This window comes from Symsagittifera roscoffensis, chromosome 1 (assembly GCF_963678635.1).
Source record: "Symsagittifera roscoffensis chromosome 1, txSymRosc1.1, whole genome shotgun sequence".
Taxonomy (NCBI): domain Eukaryota; kingdom Metazoa; phylum Xenacoelomorpha; order Acoela; family Convolutidae; genus Symsagittifera; species Symsagittifera roscoffensis.
Genome location: NC_087062.1, coordinates 22,910,746 through 22,925,163, shown reverse-complemented (window position 1 = coordinate 22,925,163; position 14,418 = coordinate 22,910,746). Strand labels below are relative to the sequence as shown.

General features: G+C 34.2%; 2 protein-coding genes across 2 annotated transcripts in view; both read right to left on the bottom strand.

Moving 5' to 3' along the window:
* The window catches only part of LOC134855656 (gamma-aminobutyric acid receptor subunit rho-2-like), a 50,966-nt gene extending 46,885 nt beyond the window's left edge, over positions 1 to 4,081 (bottom strand). The window contains exon 1 of the mRNA XM_063872246.1: positions 3,988 to 4,081. The gene's annotated coding sequence lies outside the window, so the exon portion shown is untranslated. The remainder of the gene's footprint in view (positions 1 to 3,987) is intronic.
* A 4,543-nt stretch (positions 4,082 to 8,624) lies between these two features.
* On the bottom strand, positions 8,625 to 14,268 carry LOC134855646 (uncharacterized). The gene is made up of 5 exons (XM_063872215.1): positions 13,868 to 14,268; positions 13,329 to 13,437; positions 12,707 to 12,930; positions 10,610 to 10,726; positions 8,625 to 8,943 (listed from the first exon to the last, which is right to left on the bottom strand). The coding sequence occupies exons 1-5, from the start codon at positions 13,985 to 13,987 to the stop codon at positions 8,737 to 8,739; spliced, it is 777 nt and encodes a 258-aa protein (XP_063728285.1). The 5' UTR covers positions 13,988 to 14,268; the 3' UTR covers positions 8,625 to 8,736.
* Between the last annotated feature and the right edge of the window lie 150 nt (positions 14,269 to 14,418).

Here is a 14,418-nt window from a genome sequence, read left to right as displayed (position 1 = left end):
AAAGCATGCTCAGTACTTCCTAACTGCTGGGTGATGCCTGTTGTGGGAAGTTTACTTGTGATGGTTGATTTAATTTAAAAAGAGGGATATTTGTATCCTACATTTTTTCGCTGTATATGTTTTGGATTCATAACAATATAGGTTCTTTGTTCACTTTAATCCTAATTTTTCGAAACTACATATTTTTTTGGTTTGCAGCAACGTGAGCCATGTTTAAAAAACTCTGAATCTTACTGTATTAGTCATAAATTTGAATCAGATTGGTTAACTTTGTGGCTTCTACCAAAATAATGTTTTAGAGGCTCTGCATCTTACTGTATTAGTCATGAATTTGAATCAGACAGGTTATATTTATGAATTTACCAAAAGAATGTAATAAAAAATACGGGGTGAAAACTAAAAACATGTCTTTGTCATGTATCTATTTTGTGGTGTTAGTGAATTTTAATTTCTATTCCTTCCTTTTCTAGAGGGATGTGGAAACAAAAAAGTTTAAAAAACGAACGTCTTTTACCATTCAATAAATTGCACTTTTCACTTTTTTTCGTAAGTGTTTGTGGCTTGAGAGAATTTTTGGGGTTTTTTGCTTGAATGTGTGTGTTAAAGGTTAGGGTTTTCTTGGTTCAGAGAAATAACCAGGTAACCAGGTGGGCTTTAGGGGGGTGGGGAGGCAGGTAGACGGTGGAGGCGGACGAACACCCCCCCCCCCCCTTCCCTCAGGGATTCGACCCTCTATCGAACCAAAGGGGTCGTCCACCTCCCCTCTAAATTCGCCCCTAATTACCTGGTTTTGAGATATCAATTTTTGGCGACGGACTCTACAAATTTTCTAAAAACGCCTTCGGCGCTAATATACACTAATTTTTAGGGGGGAGGGAGGGAGGGAGGGAGTGAGGGGGGGTGTTGGGTTATCGTTACCTCGGTTGACCAAAACTTCTAATCATACAATTTCCATATATGAGAATCTTCTTGTCATACAATTCCATACAATGCCATACGTACAGAAAATTGTATGAAAACTATGATAAACATTTTTCCACATAAGGAAATTGTATGATAAGCATTTCTTAGCTCCAAATTAATTTTTTTTCGAAACGAAAGTGCTCTCAGTGTAGCAAAAAATGCTCTCAACGAATTATAACTTGATTGCAAACGGCTTTCTGAATTTTTTTAAAAACTTTTTTAATGGAAAAACGCTTATCATACTATTTTCATGCATGGAAATTGGGTGATATGTTACAATAGGTGGTAATTGTGAGCATAGTGCATATATTAAATTTTAGAACTATAATGCATTATATGGTCATTTCATTTTCAATCAACAATTATACTTCTGCTCAGAATGATTGTATAAACACTGCTCTTCCAGATCAAAAGCTATTCAAAAATTCACGTTTTTCACTTTCTTTTGTCACAAAATTTGGCTTTTGATACAAATTAGAAATATTGTGCGAAGTATAACAAAAAGCGACTGATAGCTATTCAAATTTTACCTACCACCAATTGTAATATATAACCGAAAATTGTATGATAAACACTTTTTTCCAAAAAATAATTAGTTTTTTCAATCGTCAGACTATTTTAATTGGTTCACATAGCCGCATAAATTAGCGCAAGGGTTTTTTCCAATGATTTTTAGAAGTTGTATGAAAATTGTATGACTAGCATTTTTCCATACATTCGATGTATGGAATTGTATGATAACTATTTTCGGTGTATGGAGGTCAATCCGGGTATACGCCTCTTTCGGCACGCTACTGCTAGCATGAATGTTCCGTAACATTCTTCAAAATTGGAAGATTAACTGATAATTTTGAATTTTGATTGGGCCACTTAATTTTGAATATTTTGTTGACAGTATGACAAAAAATTTCTTTGTTACAGTTGACGTGAAATACAAAAATCAGCGTTGCATCTATAAGACGCGACGTATTCAGGACGACATGACAATACTGCGACAAGGAGCTTATTTTTTTGTTGTAGTTGTTTAATTTCTCTGTATTCCATTATACTATGATGTTTCAAACAATTTTTGAAATAGACGCGTCATGAAAGAGAAAAGGCTAATGTTTGGCGCGAAAAGTACAACTCATCAGACAAAACTCAAGAAGTTAATTTTTAGAATCCCGAATAAAGATGTCACCAACTTGCAACTATTAAAAAAATCCAAATGACACTTCAACTTTTTTTAGGAGTTCTTCAAAGTCTGCTGTTGTACATCAAGCAGTAATACTGTAACGCAAAATTGTCTTTGTAGAAAAATGGCTCTCTAGAAAGTCTCTCATAGTAGAATCTGACTTCATGGAAGTGTTAATTGTAGCAATTGCCGTTTGGCAACCTCTTTAATCATTTCCCTTTTTTGCAAATAGGGGGGGGGGGAGAGATTCGTTATTAGGTAGAAAAAATCACGTATGCTTAACCATTGAATTATTTTTTGTAGGGATTGTTACTAGGTGCCCTATGGGGAAATAGTTAAAGATATCTGGAATCAGGGGCGGATTTGGGGGGGGGGATCATTTTTTCATAGGGATTCGACCCCCTGCCGACCCAGAGTGTCCCTTTGTTCCTAAAAACTCTATTTTCAAAATTTTACCTGCGGCACAGAGATTTTGGCCAAAACAGGGTCTTTTAGTGCTTCGGGAGAGCTCGGAAAATTATCATTTTGGTCGACCTAAAAAAATCAACAATTTTCGAAATTTTTTTGAAAATCTGCACCTCCCTCCCCCCTCCCAGAGAAAATCCTGAAAATAACCATTTCGAGAAAGAAATTTAGTGATTTTGGGTGGTTCGTGAATGTAGACTGATAGATTTTTGTTGAGAATTGCTAATAACTTGGCTATAGCGAAAAAAGTGATGTTCATAGTATATGCATATTTTTGTATTGGGTATTGGGGCAAACACTAGCCAGAACACGACAAAAAAGTGCCATAAGAAAAAATAGAAATAAGACACGAATTAGCAACAGTCTGGCTACATCTGAGATTCTTACCTGCGACCTAGAGATTGAGAGTCTAACACTCAGTCTAACCACCCAGACGCGGAAACTTAAAATGAAATAGCCTTTTAAGGTTTATTGAGCAGCAGTAATACATAAAAAAATTAAATGAAATAAATTAAAATGAATTTTTTTTTCTAAAATTTGAAATTTTTATGAAAATCATCCCCCCACACGCCAAATAAAGAACAAAAAAATAGATTTCGTTCCTTGTAACAAATCAATTATGGCAAATAAGCTTCGCTAAACCAATTTGGAACGATTTATAAGACGGATTAAATCTAGCTTACGCGTTAATAGCGCGAATTATATTGCGCGTTAATTGTCCCAAATTGGTCAAAATGGCCCAAATTGGTCAAAATGGCCAAAATGGCAATCTTTAAACCCTCATAACTTTACGAAAAAAGATCACAGGTGAAATAACTTTTCAAATTTAAGCTCAGGACAACAATACTTTTTGAATGATATAAAAAAATTCCGTCAAAAATGGCTAATTAAAAAGTCGAAATTTTTCTGAAGAAAAAAAAAACTCACTCCGAGCACAAATATTCCGTTACTTTCGTATCGAAAGTCGGAACAAAAAAGAGCATAGCCAACTGACAGAATAAAAGAGTTATGAACACATGAAAAAAGAAAAAATTGAATTGTTCGAAGAAAAAAACTAGATGGTTTAAAGCTCTTCAATTTTCTAGAGCAATGTATGCTTGCCCATTGTTTCATCAATTTAACCCAATTTGCGAAAAACTATCCCGTGACTATATAAAACTTTCTCTGATTGATTTTCATTTTTAGCACCTATGTATTTCAAGCACATTTGTATATTTCACCTATGATAACTGGTAAATTGTACAATAGATAAACATAATTTTCTTTGCAACCTTGTAGTTTTTCAGAAGTGAGCCTCAAAAGGAGAAACAGGCCTGAAAGCTCATTGTGTTCAAAAGTCCGAACAAAGGTCTGATAAGTTCTTTAACAATTTTTTACAAACTCACTTGAATCCATAGGGTCCTCTCCGCAACTCCTCTCGCGAAACGTGCAAGCACAGAAAAGCGGCGTCGTTTAATAACAAAAGCAAACGTTTCCAGGTGTTCATTATTTTTAATGAAGTTGCTGAGATCAATGAAAACTTGAGGACGCGCAATCTCTTCAACCGGATATTTTCAAAGTAGGATTACACGTACACCTCCATTAGGTGAAGATAATAAAAAAACGGAACGTGAGCCAAGTTAGTTTAAATTTTTCACGAGTTTTTCTAATTGAATGGTTTTTCATTGATCGTCAAACAAAAACAGCAAATCACCAAAGATGTTCCGCTTTTTCTTTGATTTTTCGAGCTAAAAGGATTATTTTTTGTTTGGTCTACGATGATGAAGACAATCGATAGGTTGCATTCCAACCTACTCTAGAAATCTGCCATGGAGTGGTTAAAAAGATTTCATTTCCCCGCTTATGATTGAATAAAAACGCTGCAGTGTTACGGAAATTAGCTGAAGCTTATTTAGTTGTTCAGCAGACAATGAGACTCTGTTTTATTATGTAAGTTGATACAGAGCAACCAAGATGTCAGCTAAAAGGTTAACAGCTCTTTGCGACCTTTATTAGACTATCAGTAACAGAACTCTCAGAGAAACCTATAAAATAACCAGAAGGTGTTTTTAAGTAAGGTTTCCTATTTCAGATAAGAGGATCAAACAATTTGATATTACGAGACCGGATTATTCTTGATACACGGGGACAGATATTAACATACGAGTTGTTTAGCTCATAGCGGATAATTGCTTTCATCTCAAAGTTCAAAATTAAATGCAATTTCTTTTTGTTAGTTTTCTGGGTTATGTAATCTTGCCTCACCATCATGCAATTAGCACGGATCATGTTGTGCACGAATCATCGGTCTATTGACAATGGGTTGCATAGATATGATTGTGAATGCAGACAACGAACTTTTAATATAAAATGAATACTCAAAATATGCGTCAATGAAACCGCCGAGATCGCTCAATGATTGTTCCAACTTTCGGAGAAGGTAACGGAATATTTATACTCACGTTGGTTTTTCTGCCAAGAAGATGCATTAGCTTTCTACACAATTTAAAAGATATTGATACCCTGAGATTTTATTCTACCAGCGACAATTTTTTGTAGGGTCATTCTGGTTTTGAAATTGACTTATTGGAATTTTGAAAGTGCACCAAACTACATTCCGCTCCATTTTTTAAATTAAAACGAAATTGTCTTGGTATATTTAAACAAAAATGGCAAGATACAGGGTATTTCAGATAGATGTAATAAGTAATACACCATTTACTTTCACAATAAATCACCCTACAAAAAACTTTTTCGGAAAAACCTGCCCAAGATATAGCCATTTTGCGCCATTGAGTCAAAGATTTTATTCAACAACTTGTTCATACGCTTTTTGCGGTTTGATGAACTTTCACTGCATTTTGTGCTGACCAAGATCTTATAATGCTGAATTAACACAACACGATGGAATGAAATAAAACTGAAATTTCAATTTCGTTTTTCTCATTTTCAGTAATATTTGGGCAAAAAATATTGAATACAAAAATTGCGTGGATTACCAGCTTTTTCATGGTGTAATTTTAAGCAAAATTACACCCTTAAAACGGGTTAATTCTGCTGTTCAAAATTGAGGATGTACACATGCTAAGCTGTAATCATTATTACATCAAATGACACCCTCTTAAATTTTAAACAAAATGAGTTGACCTATTTTAAGAGGGTAATTTGTTTCGAAAGCTTGCAAAAAAAAAATTGCGCCATAAAAATGGTGGTAAAATTCCAAGGAATTTTTGTAATCTTTTTTTTTTGGCCAAATACTGCTGAAATTGGCAAAACGAGTTTGAAAATTCAGTTTTAGTTCATTTCATCTGATTGCTTTAATTCAGCACTATAGTATTTTGTTCAGCACAAAATACAGTGAAATTTCATTTAACCGCAAACAAAAGAATTAGAGTTAGGCAAAAATCCTGATACTGAAAGTGTGGACAATAACGGGAACTTTTTTATGCAAAACAGGCTCAAAAAAGCCAGTTTGTAATTTAATAAAAGCGTTGGCTTGAGCAACTGACGCTTATATACTTCTCGGCAAATAACCTTGGCTCAATATTTGTACCAAACTGATTTGAAGCAAGGTAATTGATTTAAAAATTGCATGATTAACAACATGCCTTTGCGTTTGAAAAATAAACAGCCAGCAGACAGTTGAACAAGTGTCAATGAACGTAAGAAAGCAAAACTGAATTGTTTCGAAAATTTTTCAGAAATTGTCGAAATTTTGGTATAAAAAATTGTACGCCCTTGAATTTTATCGAATTTCAACAATAATTTGTGATTGACTTTTTTTGATAGAATTGACTCAACTTTAAAAACTAGATGAATAGGTAATTTTTTCATTCTGCTGGAGGAGCTAAAAATTACAGTAAATTTTCCAAACTACAGGGTCTTTCAGTAAGAATGGTTTTTTTGAAACGTCTATAACTTTTAAATTGAACATTGGATTTAACTGATTCTTTTTACTTTTCTTATATAACAGATTAAGATTTTTGAACACGTACATAAGAGTTATAATAACTGCTGGAAATGTTCGCCATTTTCTTGAATACAAAGATGTAACCGCTTCTCAAAATTTGTTGCTGCTTTTACTGCCTGCGCCGGATTTATTGTTCCACAAGCGTTCTCCACAGTTTGCATAAGATTTGGGACTGTCTGGGGGTTCGGATCAAATATCATTTTACCCAAATGACCCCATAGCCAAAAATATAATGGATTCAAGTCCAGTCAGGAGGAGTGCAATTCCTTGGCCACCCCAAACCTTGGACTTCAATCCATTGGATTTTTGGCTATGGGGTCATTTGGGTAAAATGATATTTGATGCCAACCCCCAGACAGTCCCAAATCTTATCCAAACTGTGGAGAACGCTTGTGGAACGATAACTCCGGCGCAGGCAGTGATTGCAGCAACAAATTTTGAGAAGCGGGTTTAATTTTTGTATTCAGGAAAATGGCGGACATTTCCAGCAGTTATTATAACTCTTATGTACGTGTTCAAAAATCTTAATCTGTTATATAAAAAAAAATGTAAAAAAAATCAGTTAAATCCAATGTTCCATTTAAAAGTTATAAGCGTTTCAAAAAAAAACATTCTAACTGAAAGACCCTGTAGAAGTCAATCAAGTTTTTAAAACTTTCTCAATTTGTTGTTCATTACACTTATTGACACTCAAGCGATCATTCGTTTTAGACATTTTTTAAATTATAACCGAAACGATTTCAGATTTCTTAAAGCAATCGCCTCGATGCGAGAATTCTTGCTGTTGCGATATTAGACACAGAGGCGAAGTTGCACTTCGCATACACAAGCAAAAATATGACCGATAACGCTACCGGAAAAAACTGAACGAGTTGAACGTTGTCTTAAGAGACGCACACCAATTATTAGTCTATATAATTGCTAATTGACACAAGCCAGTTATGAGGCAGTAGCAGTGCCAGTCAATTTGAAAAAAAATACCATCTAACATGCCTCAAATTATAGAGCTGACGCATTTCAACTAGTATACGAAACAAAATAATTGCAAACCTTCGACCCTGCCCAGGTTCGAAGTTCGAACCCTCTTATTTTGTTGCGGGTCTCCTTCCCTACATCTACGCTACAGATCCATGATACCTTGAAACTAAAGTGCTATTTGTAATATAATAGTCTGTGTTAATATCCTTAGCATAGACTGTACTTAATAGCTGGTTATTGATCAAATTGAACACTTTCAAAATGAACACTAATATTTGCGACTTAAGATGGAAAAAAGAGAGAGTTCATACTATCGCACAAGCTTTATTTGTGTAACGAATGCCAAAAAAAGGATATTCGGTTAATTTTTGACTTTTATTTTTATCAATTATTTACTAAAACTTTCATGCCGTTTGGAAGATATTGATGCCGAGCGAAAAAAAAATGCAAGAAACTTCCCTGCAAATTTGCAAGAAACAAGAAATTTTCCAGTCATCAATTTTCGTAGGGTTACGTATGTTTGGTTTTTTTGGAGTGAAAAAATTGCGTGCTATATTTATTTTAGCTGAAGCCAAGCATGGTGAAATTTATTTCGCGGAAATAGGGCCATCAATTTTGCCATAAATTGATGTTTTGGTTTTTTATCTATTTAGTATTACGCCGAAAATACAGGTTCAAGTGTTGTCAAAACAAAATCAAGTTAAGCCTTTCATGTAGACCAACAATTTATAAAAATGTTACAATTTTCAAAAATTTGTTCAAAACATTATCAAAACGAAAAAACATATATTCATACAAAATTGAGAAGATTATACCCTTCTGAAATTTTTGTTGGTCTACATAACAGGATTACTTTGATATAGTTTTTTCGGCAATTGAAACGGTCACTTTGGTTGATTTAAAAAAAATGGTTTTTGGGATACATTTTAGGCCCCAAATTTTGTAAAATTTTTTTCTAAGCAGTTTTGCTCACTTCTTTTTTTGTTTGAAGCAGCCAACTTGTGAAAAACGCGTTTTAATATTCAAGATTTGTACGTTTTGGCGGGATAACTTCAATCAGCAGAATTCGCTCTTCAATTTGCTCATGAAAAAACATTCAAAACATTTTGTATTGATGGATGTTTTAAGTTTATGTTGTTTTTAAAACTCATCGTCAATTTAAAACTACAAGGTAGAATTTACGCGTAGTTCAACTTGATGTTGTTCATCAAATGTTAATAATCTCAGTGTCATCGGGTGTGGCTGTTTTCTTCGCAGCTGCTGCCGCTGCTGCCATTGTCCCCTTACCGCGTCCCCCTTCCTTCTTTCCTTGTGCATACTTTCCCTTCCGTCCCCCACCCACAGCCGCTGCTCCGGCAACCTTGTTAGCAGCTGCGAGTTTGTTCCACTTCTTCTTCGCTGCGTCTGGTTTGACCTGGAAAATTTGACTAAACATTTTAATTATTATTGCTTCAAATCAAAACTTCGCTTGTCAGTGTACTGTTAAAGCTCAATGCACTCGTTTTTTGTTCCGACCATTGAAAATTCGGGTGTGTTTTAGTTTTTTTCTTTTGTTTTTCACGCAAAATCAGGTGCCACAAATAATAATCAGACTGGAGTGAATGATATATCATATTAAAGCCTTTACAGTCGTGCTTGAAACCACATTTAAAAATTTTATAAAATATTTCCCAGTGTCGAGAAAAACCGGTTTGAAGTTTTTGATTTTTCGTCTTATTTCGAGCGAATAAAGCGAGCGAGCAGTCTTATTATGGCTTAAAAGCTTACAAAAGCTTAATTTAAAACGTAAAACTTAGTTTGCCTTGGGTAACTGTAGTTTAATTTGAGTATTTTAACGCCTTTTGGAAACAAAATTTTCAAAAATTCAAAAAACTGCAGAAAACTTTTAAAATTCGAAAAAAAAAATTTAATTTTTTTTTCGTTTTTCTAGTAATTTTTCTACAAAAGTTGTTTTTCGATTTGTTTATTGTAGTATGGCTGTCAAATATATCTTATCCCCAATTTTTTCCGCTCCTTTTATCACACCGCGCCAAAAAAAACGACAATAACTTGAAAAAAATTTGTTGTATTTTTTGAGACTACGGTCGGAACATTCTGTGCTACTTGCACAGTAACCGGCTATCCTGGTTTATAAATATATAAGTAAGCGTACGAAAATCTCATGTAGACAAAAACTTGACTTCTTCGTTGCTTTATTGTTTCAACCATTTAAAAAATGGGGAGGAACATTGAATTCGGGCGTGTTTTAGTTTTTCTCTTTTTTGTTTTCCACGCAAAATCAAGTACCACAAGTAATCATCGAAATGGATCGAAATATACATCATATTAAAGCAATTTCAGTCGTGATTCGAACGCTATTAAAAAGATTCAAAAAGTTGTCCCAGTATTTTATAAAAACAGGTCTAATTTCGAGCAAGAAAAGCGAGCGAGAAGGCTAACTTCGCTTTTCAACCAAGAGAAGCTGCCACAAAAAATCATCGAAATGGTAGAGTAATATAACATAAAAAAGACCTTTTAGCCCTGCTTCGAAAAACTTTTTAAAATTTTCAAAAATTTGTCCCAGTGCCGAGAACAACTGGTTTAAATCTTTTCAGTTTTAGTTCAATTTCGAGCGAGTTAAGCAAGCGAGAAGACTTTTATAGAAGGATGGGCTTGAAACTTAAGTTTTACTCCAGTCAAATAATTTTTAAAAATTTTCTCAGTGCGGTCTTTGCAATTAAAATTTCAATACTTCAAAAATGTATCAATATTTTCTTTCTAATTTTTTAATTTATTTGTTTTAGTTTCTTTTTAGCATTTTTTGACAAAATTAATGCCCAATTTGCGCATTTTACTGTGATTGTCGAATATACCTAAGCCATATTCCATATTCTTCAGATCCTTTTATCACAGCACGCACAAAAAACTATACTAATTTGAAAAAAAAACTTGAATTTTTCAAGACTATGATCGGAACATTCTGCGCTACCTGCACAGCAACCCGCTACCCTTGTTTTTTATGCAAATATTTTACGCATTGTTTATCTTTTTGTTTCTCTGATGAGAAAAAAAACAAACACTCCTGGGTAGATCGGACATACCTTGGCAATTCCGAACTTGTCCCCGACTAAAGCGGCTATTAGGGCGGCTGCACCCGAGAGAGCCACCAGACCACAGTCCGCATATCCCATAAAGAAGCTCCACTTGATCACCAGGTCCTAAAGTTAAACCTGGTCAGTATATTATCAGGTTTTACTTTAAAGCATAGATCCACATTCCCTTGATATTCTGAAGGCCACTTTTCGAGGATCCTACCACAAAATTTAGCAAAATCGCATTCGTTGTCTATTGTTCTTTGTTAGTTTATACTTCAGTACTATGATTTCATACAAGAAAACTGCAATGATATTATTCGTATTCGAGCTATTATGATTGTTCTGACGCGATGAATGTTCAACACAGAGGCGAAGCAGAGCTTCGCAGCACTTGCGATGCAAAAACTATAAGTCAAGAAGTAATCAAAAAATCAGATAACAAAATTGTAGCAAAATTTTTTAAAAATTATATAAGCAACAAAATGAGCCAACCTCCAACATACTTTTTAAACATGTCTGCTATGCATCAAAGTATTCTGAAGACACGCGATCGAACCATGGGTAAACTGTATTGGTAAACTGCATTGATGAAAGAACCAAAAACTACTAACTCTGATTTACTTTTTAAATTAGTAAATGAAAGACACAAAAATACCGAACAACAAAATTACATTTTTCAGAAACCTAGACAAACTAGACTAGAAACACGACAAATGTGATCTGAAAAAAAACTCAAAACTTGCGAAAATCGATACCAAAACAATTCAAAAACTTAAAATTTAATTTTATATGAATTTAACAAAAACGGACTGAAAAAACCAAAGGAACAAAAAACAAGAACTAGACACTGTTTATAAAAAATCAAGTGATTTTGAACAGCTATGAAGCCAAAAAAATGCCGATTTTCATTTTCTATAAAAATCCGATCAGAGAAGACCAACATCTTGACTGGAAAAACGGTTTACCAAAAAATCAAACCAAAAAAAACAACAAATATTAAGAAACACATAAGCCATCGAACTGAAAGATGTAGCCCGAAAAGAGATCAAATTTACCTAGACGTCAGAAGACATAAAAAACAATTTTTTAATTAGCGAACAAAAAAGGAAAATGATAAATTCGTCTAGTAATTCTGAAAAAATTTTCGTAAATTTCATAATTGAAAATTTCTGAATTGATAGCACTTCAAGCTTGCTTAGTTCCCGTTTTTACCATCCTAACACAAAGAAACTACACAAAACTGAAGAAGCAAAAAATTAGCAGACAGGAACTCAAATTGACTTAGCAAAACGATGAACTCGACTAGCAATTTTTATTCAAATTATCAAAAGTTTTTGAATTTATTTATTCCTGATTTGGTGGCAATTCAAGCTTGCTTGATTCTCGTTTTTAGAATTCAAAGAGCTACTTTTGGAAGCAATATGGACAAAAAAGCAATGAGGACATTTTTTCAATTGTTGACAGAAAAACTTAGAAAAAATTAACTTAAGAAAAACAAAAGAAATGCGAAATCAAAAATATATATATATGATAAAATCAGCTGATTGAACAAATAAAAGCATAAAAAGTTAAAACCGAAGTTAGTATGCACACTGAAAAAACAAACAAAAAACACGAAAAATTTTCTGAAAAATTTTTTTCGAAAAAATTTCAAAAAAAGAAATCTAACATTTTTATTTTTTTTCTTTCATTTTTATTAGGAAGGGTCTGGGAAAGTGATTTAGATTTGTCTGAAACATTTTGTGAGACTTATGCCATTCTTATAAAAACCAACAAAAAGTAATTGAAAAAAAAAATCATTCGGAAAATGAGCAGAATTAAAATCGACACTCAAGTGCCGAAAAAATACCGAACTTTTTTGGCACAAAAAATACTATTAAAGGAACTCATAACAATCACACGAGGTCCATATCTAACCTAACATGCACATACTACATGTACCTCTACAGTAAAACACGTGCGAACTTGAGAACTCTGTGGACAAACTTATTTTTACGGGAAAAAGTCTAGTACCCGGTTGCAATACCCTTACAGTACATTCTTACGCGATTCTTCAAAGGCAATAATTGTCCTTTGAGCAAATCTATTAAGCATTTGACATACCTGGTTGCTGGGCGTATCACTAGCAGCCCCGGCTGCCATCGGTGGCACACTGATGACCAGGACAATGGCCTGTCCAATCTGGACTCCAGCCCCCACGAGGGCCACAATGCGATTGACCTTCCTCTTGGGGATGACGTCACCGATATAGATGATAGTGAGGATGACAGCCACGATTGAGAGAACACCGGCAACAATGGAGAACAGCTGGCCCGAGATTATGTAGGCTGCAAAAGTACAAGTGTCAATCAAAAATTAACAGTGATGCAAAAACTTTCTTTGATTAAATGTTTTGGAATAACTTGTAAAAAAACTTCGAGGTTAATTCACACTGTTTTCTGAATCCAATTTCTAGTGATTCGGTTGAGTTTGTATATACTATAAGTCAGACCTGGAACTTTTTGCTAAGAGCAAAATAGCATTGAGTGCAACAACTTCTTATATTCCAGCCATTTGAAATTCAATAATAGATAACCTAGTAGTAAAAATGGTTGGTTGCATTACATAGTTCATATTTGCACTGGAGATTTGATCTTTGGGCCCAATAAAACGATACTTTTCAACCTACTTCAAAAAAGACAGTTAATTTAAACTTCATTAAAAACTTGATTGGGAAAATTAGTACCTGGTTTGTCGATGGCGCTTGTCTCTGCGGCAGAGGGACATACTAGCTCTCCCCCTAGAGTCCCGATCAATTCATAACACACAGACCACACGCCCCAGTAGGCAACCACCTACCATGACATTCAAACAATTCAGGAGCGTTTGTAGCTATGCCAAACTGATAGCCAATTCGGCTATCTCAAACGCCTTCAACGACTGTTTCAAGTAAAAAGGCTTTAAACTTAAAGTTAGTTTCAAAACCTCATTTTTTAAGAATGGAATTATTAACAATACATTTAGAAGCACACATACGTCTGAGGCAGAAAAATTTTTAAAAATTTGTCCTTGTAAAATTTAAGCTTGAAACCAAAATTAAGACAAATTTTGAATTATTTAAGGCTTCAAAAAGAAGTTTAAAAAACTATGTATTTCTGAGTCGAGTTATTTAAAATTCAATTTCATCCAGATTTTTACGCAACAAATTCAGGTGGATGCAATTTGGAACATAAATTTAGATAGCATTTCCCCTCATTTTTATGAAAACAGTTTCAAACGACAAACCTTTCCATACGCGCTCCAAACACTCTCGAACACGAAGTGAAAGGGGGCGAAAAGGAATAATGCTTTGGGGTAGTATGCAATCACTTGCAGCACCACCGCAATCACAGAGAGCTCCTTCATTATTGCATAAGCCGCTGCAGATAAATTTAAATGGCTTACAAAATATCGAAAGAATACGAATTCGAACGGTATAACGCAAGGTATATGCTTTTTAATTTTCAATTAGAATTACTAAAATAATTTCTTATCCAAGCATTTGTTTCCAAGTTTGTAAACATTATTTTGGCTTCTTCCATCGTCCAGCAAATTACCACTTTCATTCACGCACTGTTCATTTGGCAAAACACCCTTTCTCCTCAGCTAAAAACTAGATAAACAAGCAGTGCTTAACATCCTGATGCTACGAAAAGCTATCGCATTATCGCATTTTGTGAATACCAGAACCATTTTCTTACCTAATCGATGAAACTACAATTGAGCACTAAATTTAAATTGAGTGCAAAGGCTAAGACAATGTAGCGTGCCGAGGGGCACCTCAATTCATACTGGCT

Bases quoted from the DNA above. Each gene is read 5' to 3' on its own strand.
- LOC134855646 (XM_063872215.1), bottom strand. From the start codon at position 13,987: ATGAAGGAGCTCTCTGTGATTGCGGTGGTGCTGCAAGTGATTGCATAC. The intron at 13,438-13,867 runs GTTTGTCGTTTG...ATGTCATGGTAG, and splicing joins TTTGGAGCGCGTATGGAAAG to GTGGTTGCCTACTGGGGCGT. The intron at 10,727-12,706 runs GTATGTCAAATG...GTTTAACTTTAG, and splicing joins GTGATACGCCCAGCAACCAG to GACCTGGTGATCAAGTGGAG.